This window comes from Dendroctonus ponderosae, unplaced genomic scaffold, assembly GCF_020466585.1.
Source record: "Dendroctonus ponderosae isolate FM_Combo_2020 unplaced genomic scaffold, Dpon_F_20191213v2 Dpon_F_20191213_6, whole genome shotgun sequence".
NCBI lineage: Eukaryota > Metazoa > Arthropoda > Insecta > Coleoptera > Curculionidae > Dendroctonus > Dendroctonus ponderosae.
Genome location: NW_026018814.1, coordinates 6,409,965 through 6,428,950, shown reverse-complemented (window position 1 = coordinate 6,428,950; position 18,986 = coordinate 6,409,965). Strand labels below are relative to the sequence as shown.

The window sequence follows — 18,986 nt, the reverse complement described above, 5'->3', positions numbered from 1 at the left end:
CCACTAATTTTAACCTATTTTCTATTCGGTTATAATATTCTATCCTTTCAACTGATAAAATCACAATTCAAGTTATGGCTCCATTAATAATCATTTAGCGATCCATTAGAAAATTTCCATGATTATTATTCCATACATACCAGCCCGCCTGTCTAAGATGGTGGATGGTAATTTCGTAGTAGAAGTAGATAAGAGATAATAATATATTTAGAATGACACTAGAAGAAACTCCAATTTTTTTTTAATTGATAATATTTTCTAACTAATTTACAATAATTATTATAACTCAAGTGCATGGATAATTTTCGACGTCACATAGCGTCCCAGTTTTCATTTTAAATGTACAACGCTATAAAGGTACAAAAATGTACATAAAGGTCCATTGCTATAAAGCTGGCGCCCTATCCTCCAGTTTGTACCCATTAGTCTTCAAGAAAGGCACTACACTTTCACAAATTACCTCACTTGCCATAAGGGTCACAATTATTCTATATTTCCGATCTAATAATGCGTTTATTGACTGGTTTCGTCTTTTGTCGGTAAAAAACTGAACATTCATAAACATTTTCGAGGAAAAAAGTCATCGAACTACAGAGTAAACATTATTGAATCATTTAATTGTTAGCCCTTTCGATGATTCATGCTTTACTTGGCAGTTCGATTTCAGTTTGTTTATTGTTCTCATTTTTGTAGAAAGTGCCTTTTCACACGGCAATATTTCCACGCAATATTTCACGTTTCAATTTGAGAAACATGTTTACGTATCTGAATTTTCTGTAATTACTATTGGAACACCCAACATATTCGCGAAACGATTCGGTGCATGTGGCTTACTACTAAGCATAAAGAATGTTGATGCACTCGATGCAGACCGAACTTTATTAGCAGTGCAAAAGCGTCTTTTTTCTTATTATGTCTTGAAAATAAGTAATCATGTTCAACTGAAAAGGTCATACGAGCTGGCAAATAAGATAAATTTTCCTTCAAATCTACATTGTACTAAATGAGTTTACATTTTTCATCTGTTTATACAGTTTGGGGGAATGCAATAAGCATACTATTTGTGATAATGATAAATAATTTCTAACTAATGTCATTTTGAAGCCAGAAAACGTAATTGAAAGCATAGGTTGAGATTGGGGTCAAAAATCACGTTTTAGTGACCATTTTTACACACCAAAATGTTACATGTGCCACGTGAGACCAGTATGACGTGATAATGACGTGATCGTGCTGGCTGGAAAATAATTTGCGATGTAGATTTGTTGGTTAGTTTCTGAATTGAGAGTTTCATCCTTTATTTGCCAATGTATAAATTTTATTAAATAAAACTTTTTTGAATTTCAGCATGGCACAGTGGCAACTTCGAGCGAAACAAGCGTTGGTACTCAACCTGGTGGAAGTATGACGTCACGAGCAGCTTCTGAAACGCCGCAAGTACCGTCTAGTACTTCCAGCCACCAAACAGGAGCCAAATTTCGGCACGGCCTCCTCCAGCTCATGATCCACACTATAGATCCCCTTCACGATGGTCAGTATGCAGGTAGCGCTACGATTTTTATGTTTATTGATGTGGTAACGTTGCTACTAACCATGGTATGGACGAGTCTTGCATGACTAATACATTAAATCTAACAGATTTTTTCCAACCAATGTACCTACAGGACCATCAACATTGAAGAGCACTTGTTAGTATTTAGTAGTACAGTACAAGCAGACTCTTTCAAGGCGAAATATGTTATAATTTCTGGTACATTAGCATTTAGAAGCATGTTTTGTTCCTGAAATGCTGAAAAACTACCACATACACGGCTAAATGTACTGAACTATCCACGATATAATTTTGAATACGTTTATCCGATTTCAGCTATGCAATAGCTTATAACAGAAAATTTTGGACTACAAACAATCCTTCGACAGCTATACGATAGGAGCCCATGAGAAGATGAAGAGCCAGACGAAGATGTTTCTAATAATTTTTAAGTGCTATCTTTTAATCCTGTGTTGAAAAGTGTTACGAACAAATGGCGCTTTTGATCTAGTTTGCTCATATTTTTCCAAGCCTAAATCACCAGTGACGCCTTCTTTCTATCTACCTAATCTAAAGAATAGTGGGCACATTTTATCAAATAAATATACATAATTTTCCTATTTTTATATCATATTTATTTTCCTGCCATTTATAGATAAACATGTATTTCAGTTCAACTTGAAAAAGGACAATTACTCAGGCAATTGGATGCAATAATATCTTGAAGGTAGTAGTAGGAGTTTTTAGGAGTTCTTGTTCGATCAGGATCCGTAAAGTTGACGGCGACTAATCCGAAACCTTCACTAAAATATGAATTTTTATTTAAAACAAAACTTAGTTAATAATTCTGCTTAAATAAGCACATGCATTTTTCTTGGCTTTTAATAAAACGTAAAGTAGGAGCATCATCTAAATAGGTTTTTATCAGTAAGTTAACTCTCAAAATTTAAATATGATGATTAACGGTATACTCACGTATAACCGTTTGCCCATTCGAAATTATCCATCAGACTCCAATGCGTATATCCAAAAACTTTTACTTCATCCAAGTAAATCGCCTTCAGTAAGTTGCACAAGTGACCCTGAAATATGTAATTATTTAACCGCTTACATTGAGCCAAATTTGATCAGTAGAATATTATTATTTAAATCCTGCCGTCTTTGTATGGTTTTCGGTGATTCCACTCAACGTATCCCAAAAGCGCTCCACTTTAATAAGTTACATTTTAAATAAAAAATAGCTAAAATTTCCACCGACTTTGGGAGATTTGGGATTCGCGTCTGTAGTTACACACGCAAATGCATTTTCTAATAGTATCGAGACTTGTTCTTTTGCCAACAAAAAGAATACCATTCTACCTACTGCTATCGCTACAAAACCTATGAGGTAAGAGAAAACATATTCTGCAATCCCGGGAGTTATTTAGGGCGATCGATAAGCGAAAATATCCTAGCCGGCATAAACCTACCAAGATGCCGTAATTTTTCTTTAATAGGAAACAAGGAAATTTGCAGTGCTAGACCAAATTATCTAGTTCAAATTAATCTTCCACTCTTTACCATACACATACTTCTCGGAAGAATAAGTAACATTTTGAATGTTTTGTGACGTCCGTGTTACGTTCTTGTACCGTGATAATCAAGTGATAGGAAAATACCCATTGACTTCGGATGAAGGACGGGAAGTATGATGAAATATTTTTGATTCAGATGAAGTAAAGTTAATATTTTAACACATTTTTGACTTTGATTCGACAAAATAGGATCAAATGACACAGTTTAAAGTAAGCTTTGCACTTACGCAATTCGTTGCGTCAGAAAGTTTGCAGACTGAAAAAGGTACCACTATGAGACAGCGGCATGCAAATGCCCTCTTAAGATTTCTAAAGTCGCCGAAAAAAGCAGAAATTTTCAAATAGCCAACTGTAATAAAATACGACCATACAATCAGAAAGATTAATTCGAATTAAGCACGAGAACGCGCCCAAATCTGCCCGAAAACCATCTAAACCTGAATTTTAAGTGTTGTTATTAGTTTCGCTGGCCAACCAATAAAATGTACACGAACGACAGTGGCTTGGATTAGTAACTACAGTCACTGTATAAGTTCCTATATGGCAATTTCTAGATCTGCGATATTGATTTTTTACGTTATTAAAGCTTTGAGTGTCTGAGAAACGTTGTTTCGTGTTGGCCGTCCTTTTAGGGGGTTCTGAGTTCAATGCCGTTTTTGGAAATAGTTTGCAATTATGATTTTTACTGGTTTTAGTTGACCTGTTTTGGCAAGAACTAAAAAAAAATTAAAACATATTTTTAAATTGACTTATAAAAAGTAAACAACTTTAAATCTTTGTTACTGGAACTTCTAATCACTTCACGTATTTTCTTTATAAATAGCTGATTGTGCTTAGAAGCTAAGTAGTTTATTTCCTGCTAGTCGTTTGCAGTCGGGTCTCTAAACGTGAAGTTTTTCCCAAAAAAACGATTCTTCACAATGCCTTATTGACAAATCCAAATAAAAAATTAAATACGCACACCACTGATGGCCGAGCTTATTTCTACCCCGTAACATCATATGACGCAACTGCCCATTAAATTGGATCCGAACTAGAGTTAAATTTATTTCCTGTATTGTGGTATAGCGTGCAATAAATTTAGAAATTATCTTAAAATGACGTCGTATATCAGACTTTCCAACCGTTATAATTTTGTTTACTTATTTATGAGTAAATCTTTCAAACATAACGCTAATTTTTTCGAAATTCAATCGAGTCAAAGTTCGTCAAGTTGAACAATCAGTGAGAAAATTCGAGTATTTTTGACCCAGAAAGCGAAATTTGAATATCAGACACTTAGGTGCAAGATTATGGCAACATTTCATGTTTTCAGTCCCGTTTTTGCGCATTTCTCGAAAGACAAATGAACAAAAACGTTCATTTTACAACATTCCAGAGAAAAATAAATTATCGATAAGAAAATGTTGGCAGTTTTCTCAAAAAAGTCTTGACGATCAGGAAGTTTTAGATTTGAGTGTTTTTAGTTTAGTTTTTGAGAAATTAAAATTCGATTCAATCATACCACTGTGAGTGAGGAAATTCGAATACTTTTGACCCAGAAAGCGAAATTTTATTATTATGCATTGAGCAGGGGCGGATCCAGCTTTCAAGTCAGGGGGGCATGTATGTTGTGCCGGTATATATACGTACGCGGAAGTATACGTAGGAACTTTAAACTTATTTTATTTTAAGAAATTTCTCCTGTACTCTAAGTTGAACATTTATGTTAGTTTTTTTTTATCTTACCTGTATGTATGTAATTCTTTCTGTATCATTGAGTGTGCTCAAATCATCTGCCCATCCATTTTCCGTTACTAGTATATCGGGATTACCAAATTGCTGTTTCGCCCAATTTAACATTCCTCGAAATCCTTCAGGAACGTCGTATAACCAACTAGCTGCTGATTGCGTCCAGTTAGAGTTTACACTCGAAATTACATCTCTATCCACGCCATAACTGATGGTAGTCTGTTCGATCACATCTACGTTAGGAATGCTTGTACCATAATAAGTTGTATAGCTAGAAAATTAAGGCAGCTGTTGCTGAAAATTTGTCGGATATAATATTTAATTTTCAAGGAAAATTGTATAGTGTTGTGCGTAAGGAGTACAAGTATTGATAGTAGTAAACTAATAATTTTTCCAGTTTGCAGCTGAATTCGATGTCTATTATTGCAAGCACAAAACATTTTCAATATCAAAAAAATTCAAAATTTTAAAATTTCAGCTCCGCTACTGCTTTTGGATGTTGTTGTTGATATGGACTTAAATACCTTCCATTTTTGCTATTCTAAGAATTTTGTTGCAAATTGGAAAAGTGCAACCTACCAATCTGAACAGTTTGTTATATTGAACCAAACTGATGAGAAATTCGACGTAGAGTTGATTACTCATCTAATTTTTTCTAGCTAATCAAACAGGTCAAAAAATTAAGCTATATATATAAATTGCTTAAGCCTCCCGTTTGAAGGAGCTTTATAGTTGTTAAACGCCACTAGAAATTTTTTTTTATATCGTGCATGCATGATATTTGGATAATGATGGGACTTGAATAACTTACTAATTAAACCCTAAGTAGTCTTGAGTTCCATTAATGAGCGCCACCTCCTCATCGGTAAAGGATGGCAGTCTTGATTCATTGAAACCTTGAACAGCGCTCACATTTGCAACTCTATCAATTACTACTTGAGGCCAATTTCCTACAAATATGGGGTGGCCAAACAAACCTAACTACAAAGAAAATTAACATACTTTATATACTAAAACTGGCATTTAGCACCAAATTTACTACATTGATTGATGCAATTGAACTATTGCAAATAAATCGCATATGCTTTATAATAACAACAGACATTTTAACTGTTCCTTATTCCGCAATTAAATTAATTGCGCTTGTGTCTGACTTTTGATTTGTGGAGTTGAAGTACTGATCTTTGAGACCCCGCAGCAACTTTGTCAGTTTCTTTGAAGAGAATCAAAGCTTTTCCCTAGCATAAGCACACTCAAGAACGGGTAAAGCTTGATTTATTTAGCAGACAAAATCCCATGCCTCTTTGTACAAAGAAAAGGTTTAAAACATTTTAAAAATAATTAAAATCTCTAGTTCTAGAGGCATATTGCTTACCGCCCATTGAACACCTCTATCGGCTGCAGCTTTATCCTCTTCACTATCAGTTAAAGGCTCATAATACAAACTGACCAGCACTATACCAACTTTTCCTAAAATTCACATGTTTATTTGTTTTTATAGAGCGGAATTATCTAACATATTAAAACTGATTGACTGAATGTTTTGCAAAAGTTTATAGTTTCTAGGAGTTTCACTGGTAAGGTACTCTCAACCCAAGATTAACTCGATAAAGGTGCTCCAAAAATATATACTTTAAATTAAGTTCGATAAAAACTGGTAAGTTTTTTTGGGATGTGTATACCGCAGCATGCTGAAATCCTATAGACGGGCCGAGTAACCAACGAAAATGTCCCAAGAAGAATAACCAAAGAACGTGAACTGTTATTGATGATCAACAAAAGGAAAATTGCTCACCTGGGGCACATAATGCTGAATACCAGCTCTTAGGACTGGTCATCGAGGGGAAGATAGAGAGAAGGAGGGAAATGTGAAGGAAGAAGTGGAAGAAGAATGAAAGAGTGCACCCAGAGACAAGTAATAATTCTCCCTTGTCTCTGAGTGGACTGGCTTACGAACAGTGGAAAGCCTAATACATGCGGCTAGAGACGCACTACAGACGAGTCATGTGATCCCAAAAATTCATTAGTTAATATGCACAAGAAGAAGAAGAAGATGCATCATTAAATGAGTTCTACATCCCTTAGGAACCAATTTGGATAAGACGATTTAGGTCAGGAAATTCGTTCGCCTATCTAATTTCTGGGCACTCTGAATTTTATATATGAATACATTTGTAAATAAATCTTTACGCATCTTACCATTTTGAGTGTCTCTGAAAGAATCATTGTAGCTACGGTAGGCCTTGGCATGAGCTAGAAGTTGAGTATGAGCGCACTGATAAGTAGCAGTTCCGGATTCTGCTATACCAGGTGCATGTGTACCATCACCATACCCGTAATAGCATTGAGTTATAGGTTCGTTTAGGGTGATCCAATAAGTCACATATTCTCCAAACAAACTGTAGCAAAGAGTTGCGTAGTCAGCATAATAATCCGATATTGCTGTATTTGCCCAGCCGCCTAATTCTTGCAAGGGCAATGGTAAGTCCCAGTGATATATCGTCACTACAGGCTCCAGATTATTGGCTTTTAGCAACTGGAATGGTTATAATGTGGTAGTAAGACCGGTTAATTAATTTATTTAAACACATATTTTCATTCATTTATCCCCTGTAAAAAGTTAGTAATGGTTGATCGTCCAATTTTATGAAAACTAAGTAAACTGCAAAAAGAAAGCTTAAATCTGCGCTTTATTTTGCCATTGTATGTTACATCATTGAAGAAATTGAATTTACTAAAACTAAATGATACTGCAGCTTGCTCTAGTATGTGAATAATTAATTATAAACTAACTTTTCATAAAATCCCACAGAGAAAATCGCAAAGGGTTAGGTATGGCTGTGTCGACGGTACCATCGCGGTAATTTTTAAATTATTTTTAAGTTTCTGTTGTTGAAAAAACTATTCGAAGATTCCATTAACAGCCACAAAACGTATCAACTTAAGAACACCCTGTATAAATATAGTTAATTTGCGAAATTACCATACGTTTTATTATTATCACACCTTTTGTCGCATTGCGATTTATTCAACAGCAAGCAGCAGAGGTTTTCAGCAATTATTTCGTTTTTGTTTTGTATAACTTTTTAGTACCACGCCAAACTAACGAGAAATAAAATAAAGTTGCAGACGCTGTAAATAATATGAGCAATTTCTCACTTTAGATGCAAAATAGACATATTTTACTGCTCATCTTTTAATAAAGTTAAAATTGTGTATTATACATTATCTAGGTTTAGAAGTGAGCTATTAGTTACTGAGAATTTTAATATAGGATATGAGCAAAACGGAATACAATTTTAAATGTGCTTTTCAAGAAAATAGACACTACATAGAAGTTGTGGCTAAAATGTGTGCGTTATTAAAATTTCATTTTTCAGAAACCCCTTTTAAAAGGCGGTAACTAGACAAGTAAAATATACTTAACTAAAAGAGATGAAAACAGGAAAGGGAAAATGTCGCAAACAAAATTATTGGTCGATTTATAAATTATTCATAAAATCGACAGCGGCAACAAATGTTAAAATTCATATTTTAAAGTGTTTGGCAGTCAAAATATAGCACATAGCTAACCCAGAAAAGGCAACAAACGCTATAGAATTTAGTAGAAAAATGGAAATAGATTGAAAGAGCAGGGAAATAATGAATTTTATGTACATGCTTCAGTGAGAACAGTAAATTCCATAAGAATTAATAATGCGATTATACAAAGCTGCTCGGTAAATAATACTTGACTTTAATAAAATGACAACAGAACTAAAAATATAAAAAAATATGTTTACCAGTTATTCCCATGGAGCCACAACGTAACTACCTGCAGTTCAGATGAACCTCTTTATCTTACATCAACGACTGCACAAACATTAATTTACCTTTAGGAGAGCCAGATAATAATCCACTCCATCTTGATTAATCTGATCAACGGTGCCATTTGGCAATATTCTCGACCAAGATAACGAAAATCTGTAGAAATTTGCACCTAAATTCTTAATCAAATCAACATCTTCTTCGTATTTGTGGTAAGAATCCGCTGCTACATCACCATTGCTGCCATTGGCTATCTTTTCTGGATAAGTATGCGTGAACCAATCCCATATGTTTTCACCTTTACCACTTGTATTCCAGGCCCCTTCTACTTGGTACGCTGAGGTAGCTGCTCCCCATAAGAAACCATCCGGGAAACATTTGGTACATTTTGATGATGCCCTGAAACAAGATAAAAATATACAGTTGATCTACAAACGCATTGCCGATTTTTCGTTTTAGATCAGAGTGTTTCCTATTTTGTGTCACATAAGATTGAGCCGCTAAGCGAAGTCGTGAGAGGAAAATGATTTCCAATAGCCGGTCGCTTAAAGAAGCAGAATTTTTTGAAATTTTTAAAGAGCATTTTGATAAACTCTTGAGTGAGCAACTTTGCCCTAATTTAATCAATTTCGTGTCTTGTATAGTTGAGCTCCGGAAACGGACACGCTGTATGCAGGGTGATTCAAAATCGGCGCGATTCCTTGTAAGGGGTAAATAGGGGTAAGGCTCACTTGGAGATTAAGAGAAAAATATGGAACATTTGTTTTTTCGGTAGTTTCTAGAAGATATTAACAGTTGAAAATCGAATTTAAACTTTGTTATTAAGCATTATTTTGAAATTGTCCCATGTTTAATTGGCCGCATATTAGAGTATTTAAGCATTCGAATAGAAAAATTACGATCTTTGCTTAAAACTACTGAAATTTTTGATATTAAAATTATTGATTGAAAATATTGATGAAATTTCAAAGCAGCAATGATGTTTTTTGTTATCAACAGATAGTTACAGGTAGATAGCCTTTGTCAAGTATAACAATAATTTTTCAAACTGTGACATACTTGGAAGCTCCTTTCACGAATTAGCGGATATGCGATGACGCCAATTTTGAACGCCCTGTATATAAAAAATAACTTGTACTTACTCAACTGTTAAGACAGCAAGAACAATCCAATGAAACATCGTTGACATGAAACTAGAACTGATATCTGCGATATTTTTCTGAACTGTATTTTATACCATTCAATAAAATAAATATTAATAAATGCGTCTTATCTGTATTGAAGATTATTTATTGTGCGAATATTAACAGCTTGTTTTCGAAAAATGAAATCCAGGTGATAAAATAAACCTGCGTAAATATGCTTGGTAACTGAATCTGAGCTTTGCACATAAAAGATAAGTTTTATTGAAATCATTCTTCAGTTACGTTCGTCAACCCATACTCATATCTAATACTAATAACTTAAGAAGCTGACAAAAGCAAAAATAGTTGAAATAATTAATCACTTTCAAAGGGTTTCAAGTATGTCAGGCATGCTGCATGGATAGAAACAGTCGCCAATATGTTCTGTTTGTTTTTAAGAGTGGTTAAGATTCTGTTAAAAATAAGCGAAAATTTTATTTACACTTCGACACCTTGTATCTTGGAAACTATTAACTTTCAGATTAGACAAATTTGCCTGCAATGCAATATTTTTGCCTGAACAAGTTGTTTGCAATTTTTGGCACATTAGTTGAGGACCGCCCTGTATATCTATCTTTATACCATTCTTACCAAGACGGTAATATATTTACATGCTCGACTCAATCCCAAACTAAATGTTTTTGACGCACTTTATTAATTTTTTCAATGCAATTTGCACGTATTTTGTCTTAAAACATACGCTTTTCTTACAATACACGAATATGCTCCGTACGATCATCACAATAATGATGGTGTAGACTTTATCACTTGTGCTAAGGTATTAACGTTGGCAACAGGGTCTTTGCGCAAATTTTTTTTTGCTTAAAACTTCTGCAAACATTAGCGTGCGGGTCGTTTAGAAGAATGCCTATAGCAAATTTCTAATAACAAAAAAAATTGTGTCCCAAAAAAGGATCGAAAGTTACTATAGACTATCAAAGTCTTGAATGTCTTTTTCGAGCAGTGAAATAAAATAAACAAAAATTGCACATAACGACATCTAAATTGAACGCACACACATGGGTCATAACGCGTTAAATAATACTTTTCGTCTAATGGCAATTTTATAACTGTTTTTCCTGGTGTGGACGTAGTGGTACTTGTGCACTGTAGCACCTTACAGTATCGATAAACCATTGTACTTTCCATAATTGAGAAACAAGCAAAGCGAAAGTCGAAATTCACACTAGAGCACATAACGGATAAGCGCCAAACATGGAAGAGCTGAAACATGCCCTGTGACGTCACAACGATTAGACAAAAACACGTCATTCCGGGGCGCCTTCAAGGTGTTTAAACTTTGATTGCTGATAAATTCGTTATGGCTAGGGAGAATAAGGAAAAAATTTGTGGGACTCTTATTTGTTCGTTACCAAATAAAAAAATGTGCAGTGACCCCATTGAATCTGTATGTCCTCAAACATCAAAGACGGCTTTCGGATTAATTGCACAAATATTTGAGAAAAAACGCGGGATTATAAATGAAATTCCGTCTAATACCATGAATTTTATTTTTTACAAACTTTATTTTGGGTATTTCGCCTCAAAATTTTTTTCTCAAAGACAGAATTTCCTCACGTCTTTTATTACAGATTGATAAATAGTGCTCTCATTTCGAAATAAGAACGAATTATTTATCAAAAAGTAATCAAGAACTATCACCTAGTTTGAAATCTTAATCTTATCACCTTAATTTGAAAAATTACTTTGTTAAATTATTATTATATAATTAATTATTACCTTACCAAATTAATTTCTCTACTAATTGGAATTTTCTCTTACAGCTTGAGCCTAAGTGTGTCGCAGGATACACTCTAGGTGATAGTTCTTGATTACTTTTTGATAAATAATTCGTTCTTATTGCGAAATGGGAGCACTATTTATCAATCTGTAATAAAAGACGTGAGGAAATTCTGTCTTTCTTAAAGACAAAAATTTTTGAGGCAAAATACCCAAAAAGAAGTTTGTAAAAAATGAATCCGCCTCAACAATATAGAACTTATCTACAAACCATGAATTTTATTGAAATGCGATTAAGAACATGTTTTTTTGGAACTTACAGCTTTGTTTGGTTTTAATATTAGCTTAGATTCTGATGATACGTGCAGTTTGTTTAGTGAGATAAAGATGTGTGTTTAAACAATTGCATAATATTGCACATTTTCACGTTGTTTTTATGAAAGCAACCACTTCGTTATTAAAGGATTGAACGCTCATTAATGTGTGTATATTCCTTCAAATGTAATTTGTACATCTCATATTTTTGTTCGTCTTCTAGCTTAAAACTTGTCTGATCATGTTCTTCAAGTGTCTATCATCTACTGAAAATTATGTTGTGTAATTTTTAAAATTTTTGGTATTTAAAAGAATTCAGCTTTCAAGCACATAAAATCCTCTTCAAAATGGATGTGAAGAACAATTGTTGCGGCAACTAAACTGTCGATTGTTAAAGTCGTACCGAAGGTAAGAAGTACGAACTCATAAGCAATGATTCAGCCCCTTGACGCAGCATTTAAAACTTTCTCCCAAAGTTAATTTGTGCTGTAATTAGCTTTTAAAATAACCCGTACTTCAAATTCAATAATTCTATAATACCAATAACTTCAAATAACTGTACCCTGGACAAGGTACAACATTCTCCCTTAATTTACATTCTATGAAACACCTTATATCAAAATGGTTGGATGTATTCTTTGAAACAGTAGCAAGTAGGCATGACTAAGGGATCGTATTCAGGCATGTGTCTCGTTTCAATCATTTAGGTATCAAGGTATGAAGCCGGAAATTTTGATTTTCAGGAAAAGTAGACGAAAAGGCCACACAACTTCATGCCATAGCTTCCTTGAAAGTGCTACTGGACGCTACAAGACCTCAAAATGGCGCTGCCACGTCTTCAGCAGCCAGTTACGTAGCCACAGCTACCTTAGATAAACAAGAAACAGCGCTGGCTCCATCCAGCCTGTCATCGAATATGCCCAACGGAGTACCGAACGCCTTAGGGGATATCACTATGGATGCGGTGAGTATCTATATCTTCCATCATAACTAGATATACATTTGTTTCTTCAATAAGGAACTTTACTGAAGTTTTCATGGATTGGGATTTACCGTTCAATATGATTACGATGTTAATTTTGTCACTTGAATAATATTCGAAAGCCACAGCTTTTTTGATCGGGGTAGTTTGGTTGATTCATAACTTTGGTTCCTCCTATTTATTATAAAAACAGTTCCGATGAATTTTATCCATATTACTTGTTTCCCAAATATAGCCGTTGCAAGTTTTCAAATTGTCACCCCGTATAGCATTTTTGTTTAAAGCACTAAAATTTTGAGAGGTTTGTTCTTTAACTGTTTTTTTATACTCCTATACTTGTATTGCATTGCAACATTTTAATGTAGGAGCGCTGACTAACATTTTGAAAACAGTCGTACCTCAACGAAACTGTTGAGTACAAAGCGTTCTACTTTGTTTGAACAATTCAAAAACATATCAAAATGGTTAGGCTTTGACGGTCAGTGTTTGCGACTGGTGAGTTTTTTGGGCTTAAACGAAAGAAACGCCTCTGAGGATGCAAGCCCCTTGTTCTTGGAAAACGTCAGAAATAATTTTTTTTCAAGAACGGCCTAAAAGACCCAAAAACTCACCAGCTTCAGCCAAGACATTATTATTAAAAATAATTTAAGCGTTGCAAATGTCCTTAATATCCATGAAAACTTTTCAAGTATAATTATATTGGCGCGTGGTTTTTTCTTAGCACTTCAATGCCTACCAATTGAAAAAAAGTGCGAATAATAGTTATTTCTATACCCAATATGCTTACAGAGGTGGATCCAAATTAAGCTAATCAACGTTGTAGTTTTAATTAATGTTAATTAATGAAGATATCGTACAAGTTGAAAATAGTTCTAAAATCATTTATTGCCTTATTATTATTAAGCTTAAGACAACTGGCAGGCAATAACTTAAAGAATAATAACAAAAAAACAAGAATTAAACAAGTAATAAAATGAAAGAAAAAATAACAACGAATTTGGGAAAAAATATTTTGACGATGTTGATTATCTCCAATATTAAATAAACAGGGATTTTATTTCACGTAAAAAACGCACCACTTTTGCAAACGCAATCCTGGAATGTTGCTAAAAAATTAAAGTAAAAAATTTGATTTTTTTACATGGCAGTCTATAAGTAGCGTTCTTTTCGTTAGTAAAGTTTACAGTAAGACAATTCGTCTTTGAAGGCAATTTCAAATAGAGTCAATTTAACTTGGAACCATCACGCGTGCAGAGTTTTATCATTTCAGTAAGTCTCTCTGTTAAGAGCAATTACAAGTAAAGCAGAAACTTTTTTTTGGAGAGAGTGCATTTTTTCAATAATCATCACATTATATGATTTTTGCTCGAGTTTCTATGAGTGATATTGGAATTTACAGCAAACCTTAAATGTTTAAATAAAAACATATTTTTTAAAATGAGTCAATCTGTATTATACAGCTCCATTAAATGTTAAATTTCAACATGATGCGGGAAAACTATGCTATTGTTTGTTTTATTAGTCATTAGGGCGTAACATTTTTATCTCACAGATGAAAATCTGGAAAATAATTGATCTGGAAGATATATTATTTATTTTATATCTATTATATTCTTACAACTGACTATTTTCTAAGGACAAAAATTTAAATATGACTATAGATTCAAGAAAGTACGAAAGAAAGTTCTATAAATTAGGTTTTCCATCTTGTTCCCATACCTAATTTATCAGAGTGGAAAGTGTATAATCTAAGCAATATTTAATTTTCTTCCCCGGCATTTTTAAATAATATGTGCCCATTACGGGTCATTCAAAAATTAACCATTTGCTTCAAAACCAATTAAGAATTATTGCACACCAAACGCTAACATTTACCATTTTTTTCCTAACGAGTTATAACTCATCAGTTAATGAGATATAAAAAGGAAGAATATAAAATCTAACAAAATTTATCAAGATTTTTCCAGCAGTAGAACTGAGTCCAAAGAAAGTGGCGATTTTTCTTGTAAAATCGATCTCTCAATTTTTTCTGTTTAGAGAGAGTGTTGTTTAGAAATATTGACCTAAAAGTGAAGAAACCCCAGTTTCCAAGAGTTTTTTCTTGGAAAAAGACGCAGAAATAATTATTAGAGTTTTTTCCATAATTTGAAGCTGCAAAAAGTTTTACAAAGCGGTTAAAAAAAATCCGATTTTTGGGTAGAAAAAAATTATTAATAGAAACTTTTTTAAAACTGGAATGACCTGAAAATTTAAATGAATTTTGAAAATCTTCAGATCAATGAGGGCGGCGAATTTTCCTAATAATTTTTTGTTCCAAATTCCAAGCTGAAATGGGGGTTTTCTACAGTTCCCTGCAAACCAATGAATTAGGCGAATTCTCCAGCAAAATGAATGTTGTCATTTTTGGCTGAAAAGACCTCATTATTGTCAGAAAAGAAGAAAATCATCAGAAAATAATAGTTTTTTGTGTTTACGGTTAAAAACTTTTAGTTTCGTGATCGAACTTTAAGGGTTTCGAGAAAAAACGGGAAGAATTTATTTTCGTTTTCGTCGCGAATACGACGCTGAAAAAAGTTTCGTAAAACTTTTACAAAGCTATAAATTTCTTGTAATTTTTTGCCTCCATTTTAAGACTTCCAGATCATCCGTATTTTGAAGTGAAACTCTACAAATAGAGCGTTTTTGAGTAGAAAGTAAAACAAAAAAAATCAGTCAAAACTAAAGAACCATATTTTTTAACAAACTCTACAGCCTTCAGAGGTATGGTGGTGGCGAGATTTCCAAATAATCTGCTATCAAATTTCGCTTATTGTGTTCGTTTTTTGATATAAAATTATTTGATTTTTGTTACCAATTCGAAGCCGGAAAAGAATTTAAAAACTTTTTACAAAGCGATGAAGGATTCGAAATTTATTTCATAATTTTTCGCGCAGAATGCTTTAAAATTGTTAACGTTTTTAAGTAAAACCTTAGAAAATTGAGCATTTGGAAGAAAGAGTGACTTGACTAAAACTGAAAAATTCAGAAATTTTGAAGAAATTTTTAAATGATTATAACCCATAAAATAAATCTAAACACAAGTAAAAAAAGCCATCAACATTTTCCCAGCCACGAAACTGAGTTACTGCACCACTCTAAAAATTGTAATTCATGGAATTCACGGAAGTCTTTACCAGCCAATTACACATTAAGTCGGAAAAACCAAGGAATGAAGCCAAAATTATAATTATAATTGGGTACAATAATAAACAAAAATGGGCATTTTCTTATATTGTTACAAACTGTACCTACTACTGGTAAAAATCCAATATGAGCAATTTATATGGCATCTAATCAACGTCCAACATAGATGGAGACTCGTTAAAATAATTTTAGTTTCTAGTTACACTATTTATTTGCTGTATTTTCTACATACGCCACACATTAATATATGGACACTTTAGATAGTCTGCGCTATTTGGCAAAAGTCTATGAGTCCTTTATTTCAATTGGATGGATGTGCATATTTTTATATACATATTAGTGAGAAGAGTCAAACGTACAATAATCAAAAGATATATGAATATATAGAGGGAGTCAAAACTTGATTAATTGGGTTAACTTTTGTAGTTTTTAAGTAACAATACGCATGCTGTCGCATGTATGTGATAAATAAAACAGAATTTCACATTTTGGCTCTCCTCTACTCAGGAACGAATAAATATGACCTTAATTAGTACAAGTAAAGGCACCGAAAATAGTTGTACGTTTGAAGTGATTGAGATATAAAGTGCTACAATGTATAAAACTATTCTATATGATATTTGTTTGTGATCATGTTACTGCGCTTTTCTTTTTATTCAAAACTAGCTAAATCGGTGGATAAAAGATAATAGTAAGTTTTTGGTGTTAAATGTTGATTGCTCCATGTCAATTTCCCGAATTGGTTCTGTTGAACATACCTAACGCTTCAATCCTATCAAATGCTTTCATTGATAATATTTTTTAAATTTTTATCCATAATTTTGGAAAATACAACCAGTTGCTCTAACAACAAAGTTCATGTACCTCATAACATGAAATCAATCACTTGAATTCAAATATATTTTTTCAACATTATGGATTAATTTGAAAAATTAAAACATGAATGCATGGGTAGAAATTGCAACCCTTTACGTAGTTTTTGAAAATTGGCTCATATTAGACCGGATTGTTGAATATGTCATGTATTCCAGAGCGTGCATTGTATTTAAAATTCCATTACATTATTTCTACTCTAATCGCAAATTCTTACATTTCATTCATTTGAAATTGCAATTTTTTAGTCCCAGTGCTAAGTGTAAATAATTGAAAACGGCACTTCACAAATTGAAATTCATTAGTTGTTCATTGCCCCTCTTGTTGCATCAACTTTGCAAAACAGTAAGTTTTAAGTATTTTTTATTTCTTCATTAGTCCTGAAAATAACCCTTTGCGCAAACATTTTGCTAATTGATTGTTCACAGTGTTCACTTTAGATATCTTGCAAGTGTAGAGAGAATTCGGTTGGCTTTTTACTACCATAGTTTCCAATGCGTAGGACCGACACCTGACGCAAACTTTCGGAACAATAAAGCAGCTGAGATGAAAGCTAATTTAGCAAACACCGTATTTTTAGTTCTTCTGGCTTGAACTAAAATGCCTTCACTCATACATGTTAGGTCCTATGTCTGTTAAACAGATGCTTTCTGTACAAAGATCGAAAATCATATTTACATTATAGTAGAATATATTTTGTTTTTACGGCTACTTCTTATGTGAAAACTCCTTATTCTTACTTTCTGCTATTAATGACTTAGTAGGCAATTGTATAATGATTAGTGGTAAATTATCGAAAAATACAATTGGTTTTTCTGTGATTTCTAGAGACGAATGTCAGCAGTACGCACACGTACCTCTCGTAAATCTTTAAGTTCTCAAGCAGTAGTGTGTCTTCAGATAGGAGATGGTAGTGCAGGTGACAACGAGGAAACACCATCTGGGGCTATGAACATGAGCTGGCCAGATGATCCCCGGAAACGACTAACTTACGTCCTGCTTGCTCCAATTGTCTTCCCGCTTTGGTTGACTTTACCGGATACCAGGGCCCCTAGAGGTAAAGTTTTAGAAGCATTTACAATTTGGAAAATAGCTATTGTATCCTGTGGAAACTAACTAAAAATGCAGTGCCATTGGGAAGGTTGCCGAATTTTTCTTCAATCGGATGAACAAACCCCAAAAGGAATGCTTTTTTTTTAATTCTAACCTGTGTATTGATTCTCGAAGTTATGAAGATTACATTTGACTCACCCAGTATATAATTAACAGATGTTGTTTCTATGTTAAGCCTTATTGCATACAGGTAAAAGGTTCTTCCCAGTCACGTTTCTGGGCAGCATCGTATGGATAGCGGCCTACTCGTACCTGATGGTCTGGTGGGCAAACCGAACGGGACAAACGTTTGGTATCGCTCCTGAAGTTATGGGGCTGACTTTCCTAGCCGCGGGCACTTCCATACCTGACCTAATCACTAGTGTAATCGTGGCAAGGAAGGGCTTTGGTGATATGGCCGTCTCCTCTTCGGTCGGCAGCAATATTTTCGACGTTACCGTCGGGTAAGTCCTTTTGCTTCTATTTATCTAGGTATACTTATGGGATCATGAAATTACCAACCAATTTATATCAATCCGGCTACGATGTTGAATGCACGTTGAGAGCACTGTTATATTTTTACACGATGATTCAAAATTTAGGTTATTCCTCTTGAGGCTTTATATTTAATCGGCCATCACAATGCTATACATTTATATAAATGCGTTTCATAAGAGTTTAATTAGCGAATTGCACCACTTAACTTATAATTTCTCAGATTCACTTCATGACTTCACTTCGCAACATCCGTTTTCACTCTCTACAATAATTAATGTTCAAAAGGTGTAGGGCTTTTTAAATTATTACTGAATACGAATTCAGTTCCCATACATTCTCCAAACGTTCGAGATCAAGAAAAGTCGGGGGGAAACAGTTGAAATGTTTTTCATGAGGCGTCAACGTTTAAGTGAGCTTATTCGTTGCTTATGGGTACTACCTTCACTTTCTTTGACAACTTTCACTACTTCAGAAAA

The 18,986-nt window shown here is 33.8% G+C and overlaps 2 protein-coding genes across 8 annotated transcripts in view; one reads left to right on the top strand and one right to left on the bottom strand.

Annotated features, from left to right (window-relative positions):
* LOC109540478 (sodium/potassium/calcium exchanger Nckx30C) overlaps positions 1 to 18,476 on the top strand; it is a gene marked incomplete at its 3' end in the record, with an annotated part of 47,133 nt that extends 28,657 nt beyond the window's left edge. For 3 of the 7 annotated variants that reach the window (XM_048667845.1, XM_048667848.1, XM_048667847.1), the window contains 4 exon segments: positions 1,348 to 1,543; positions 12,626 to 12,846; positions 17,749 to 17,977; positions 18,224 to 18,476. In XM_048667845.1, the coding sequence (XP_048523802.1) occupies positions 1,348 to 1,543; positions 12,626 to 12,846; positions 17,749 to 17,977; positions 18,224 to 18,476 (899 nt within the window). 7 annotated transcript variants of the gene reach the window in all.
* On the bottom strand, positions 2,144 to 10,080 carry LOC109540479 (myrosinase 1). The gene is made up of 8 exons (XM_019908890.2): positions 9,786 to 10,080; positions 8,709 to 9,042; positions 7,036 to 7,372; positions 6,212 to 6,306; positions 5,648 to 5,817; positions 4,834 to 5,107; positions 2,507 to 2,613; positions 2,144 to 2,334 (listed from the first exon to the last, which is right to left on the bottom strand). Exons 1-8 carry the CDS (start codon positions 9,830 to 9,832, stop codon positions 2,205 to 2,207), a joined length of 1,494 nt encoding a protein of 497 aa, XP_019764449.1. The 5' UTR covers positions 9,833 to 10,080; the 3' UTR covers positions 2,144 to 2,204.
* Positions 18,477 to 18,986: the final 510 nt, after the last annotated feature.

Coding starts and splice junctions, on each gene's coding strand:
- LOC109540479 (XM_019908890.2), bottom strand. CDS start 9,832: ATGTCAACGATGTTTCATTGGATTGTTCTTGCTGTCTTAACAGTTGA. Junction 6,307..7,035: donor TTTCAGAGACACTCAAAATG/GTAAGATGCGTA, acceptor TGTGAATTTTAG/GAAAAGTTGGTATAGTGCTG. Junction 5,818..6,211: donor ATAGAGGTGTTCAATGGGCG/GTAAGCAATATG, acceptor TTTTCTTTGTAG/TTAGGTTTGTTTGGCCACCC.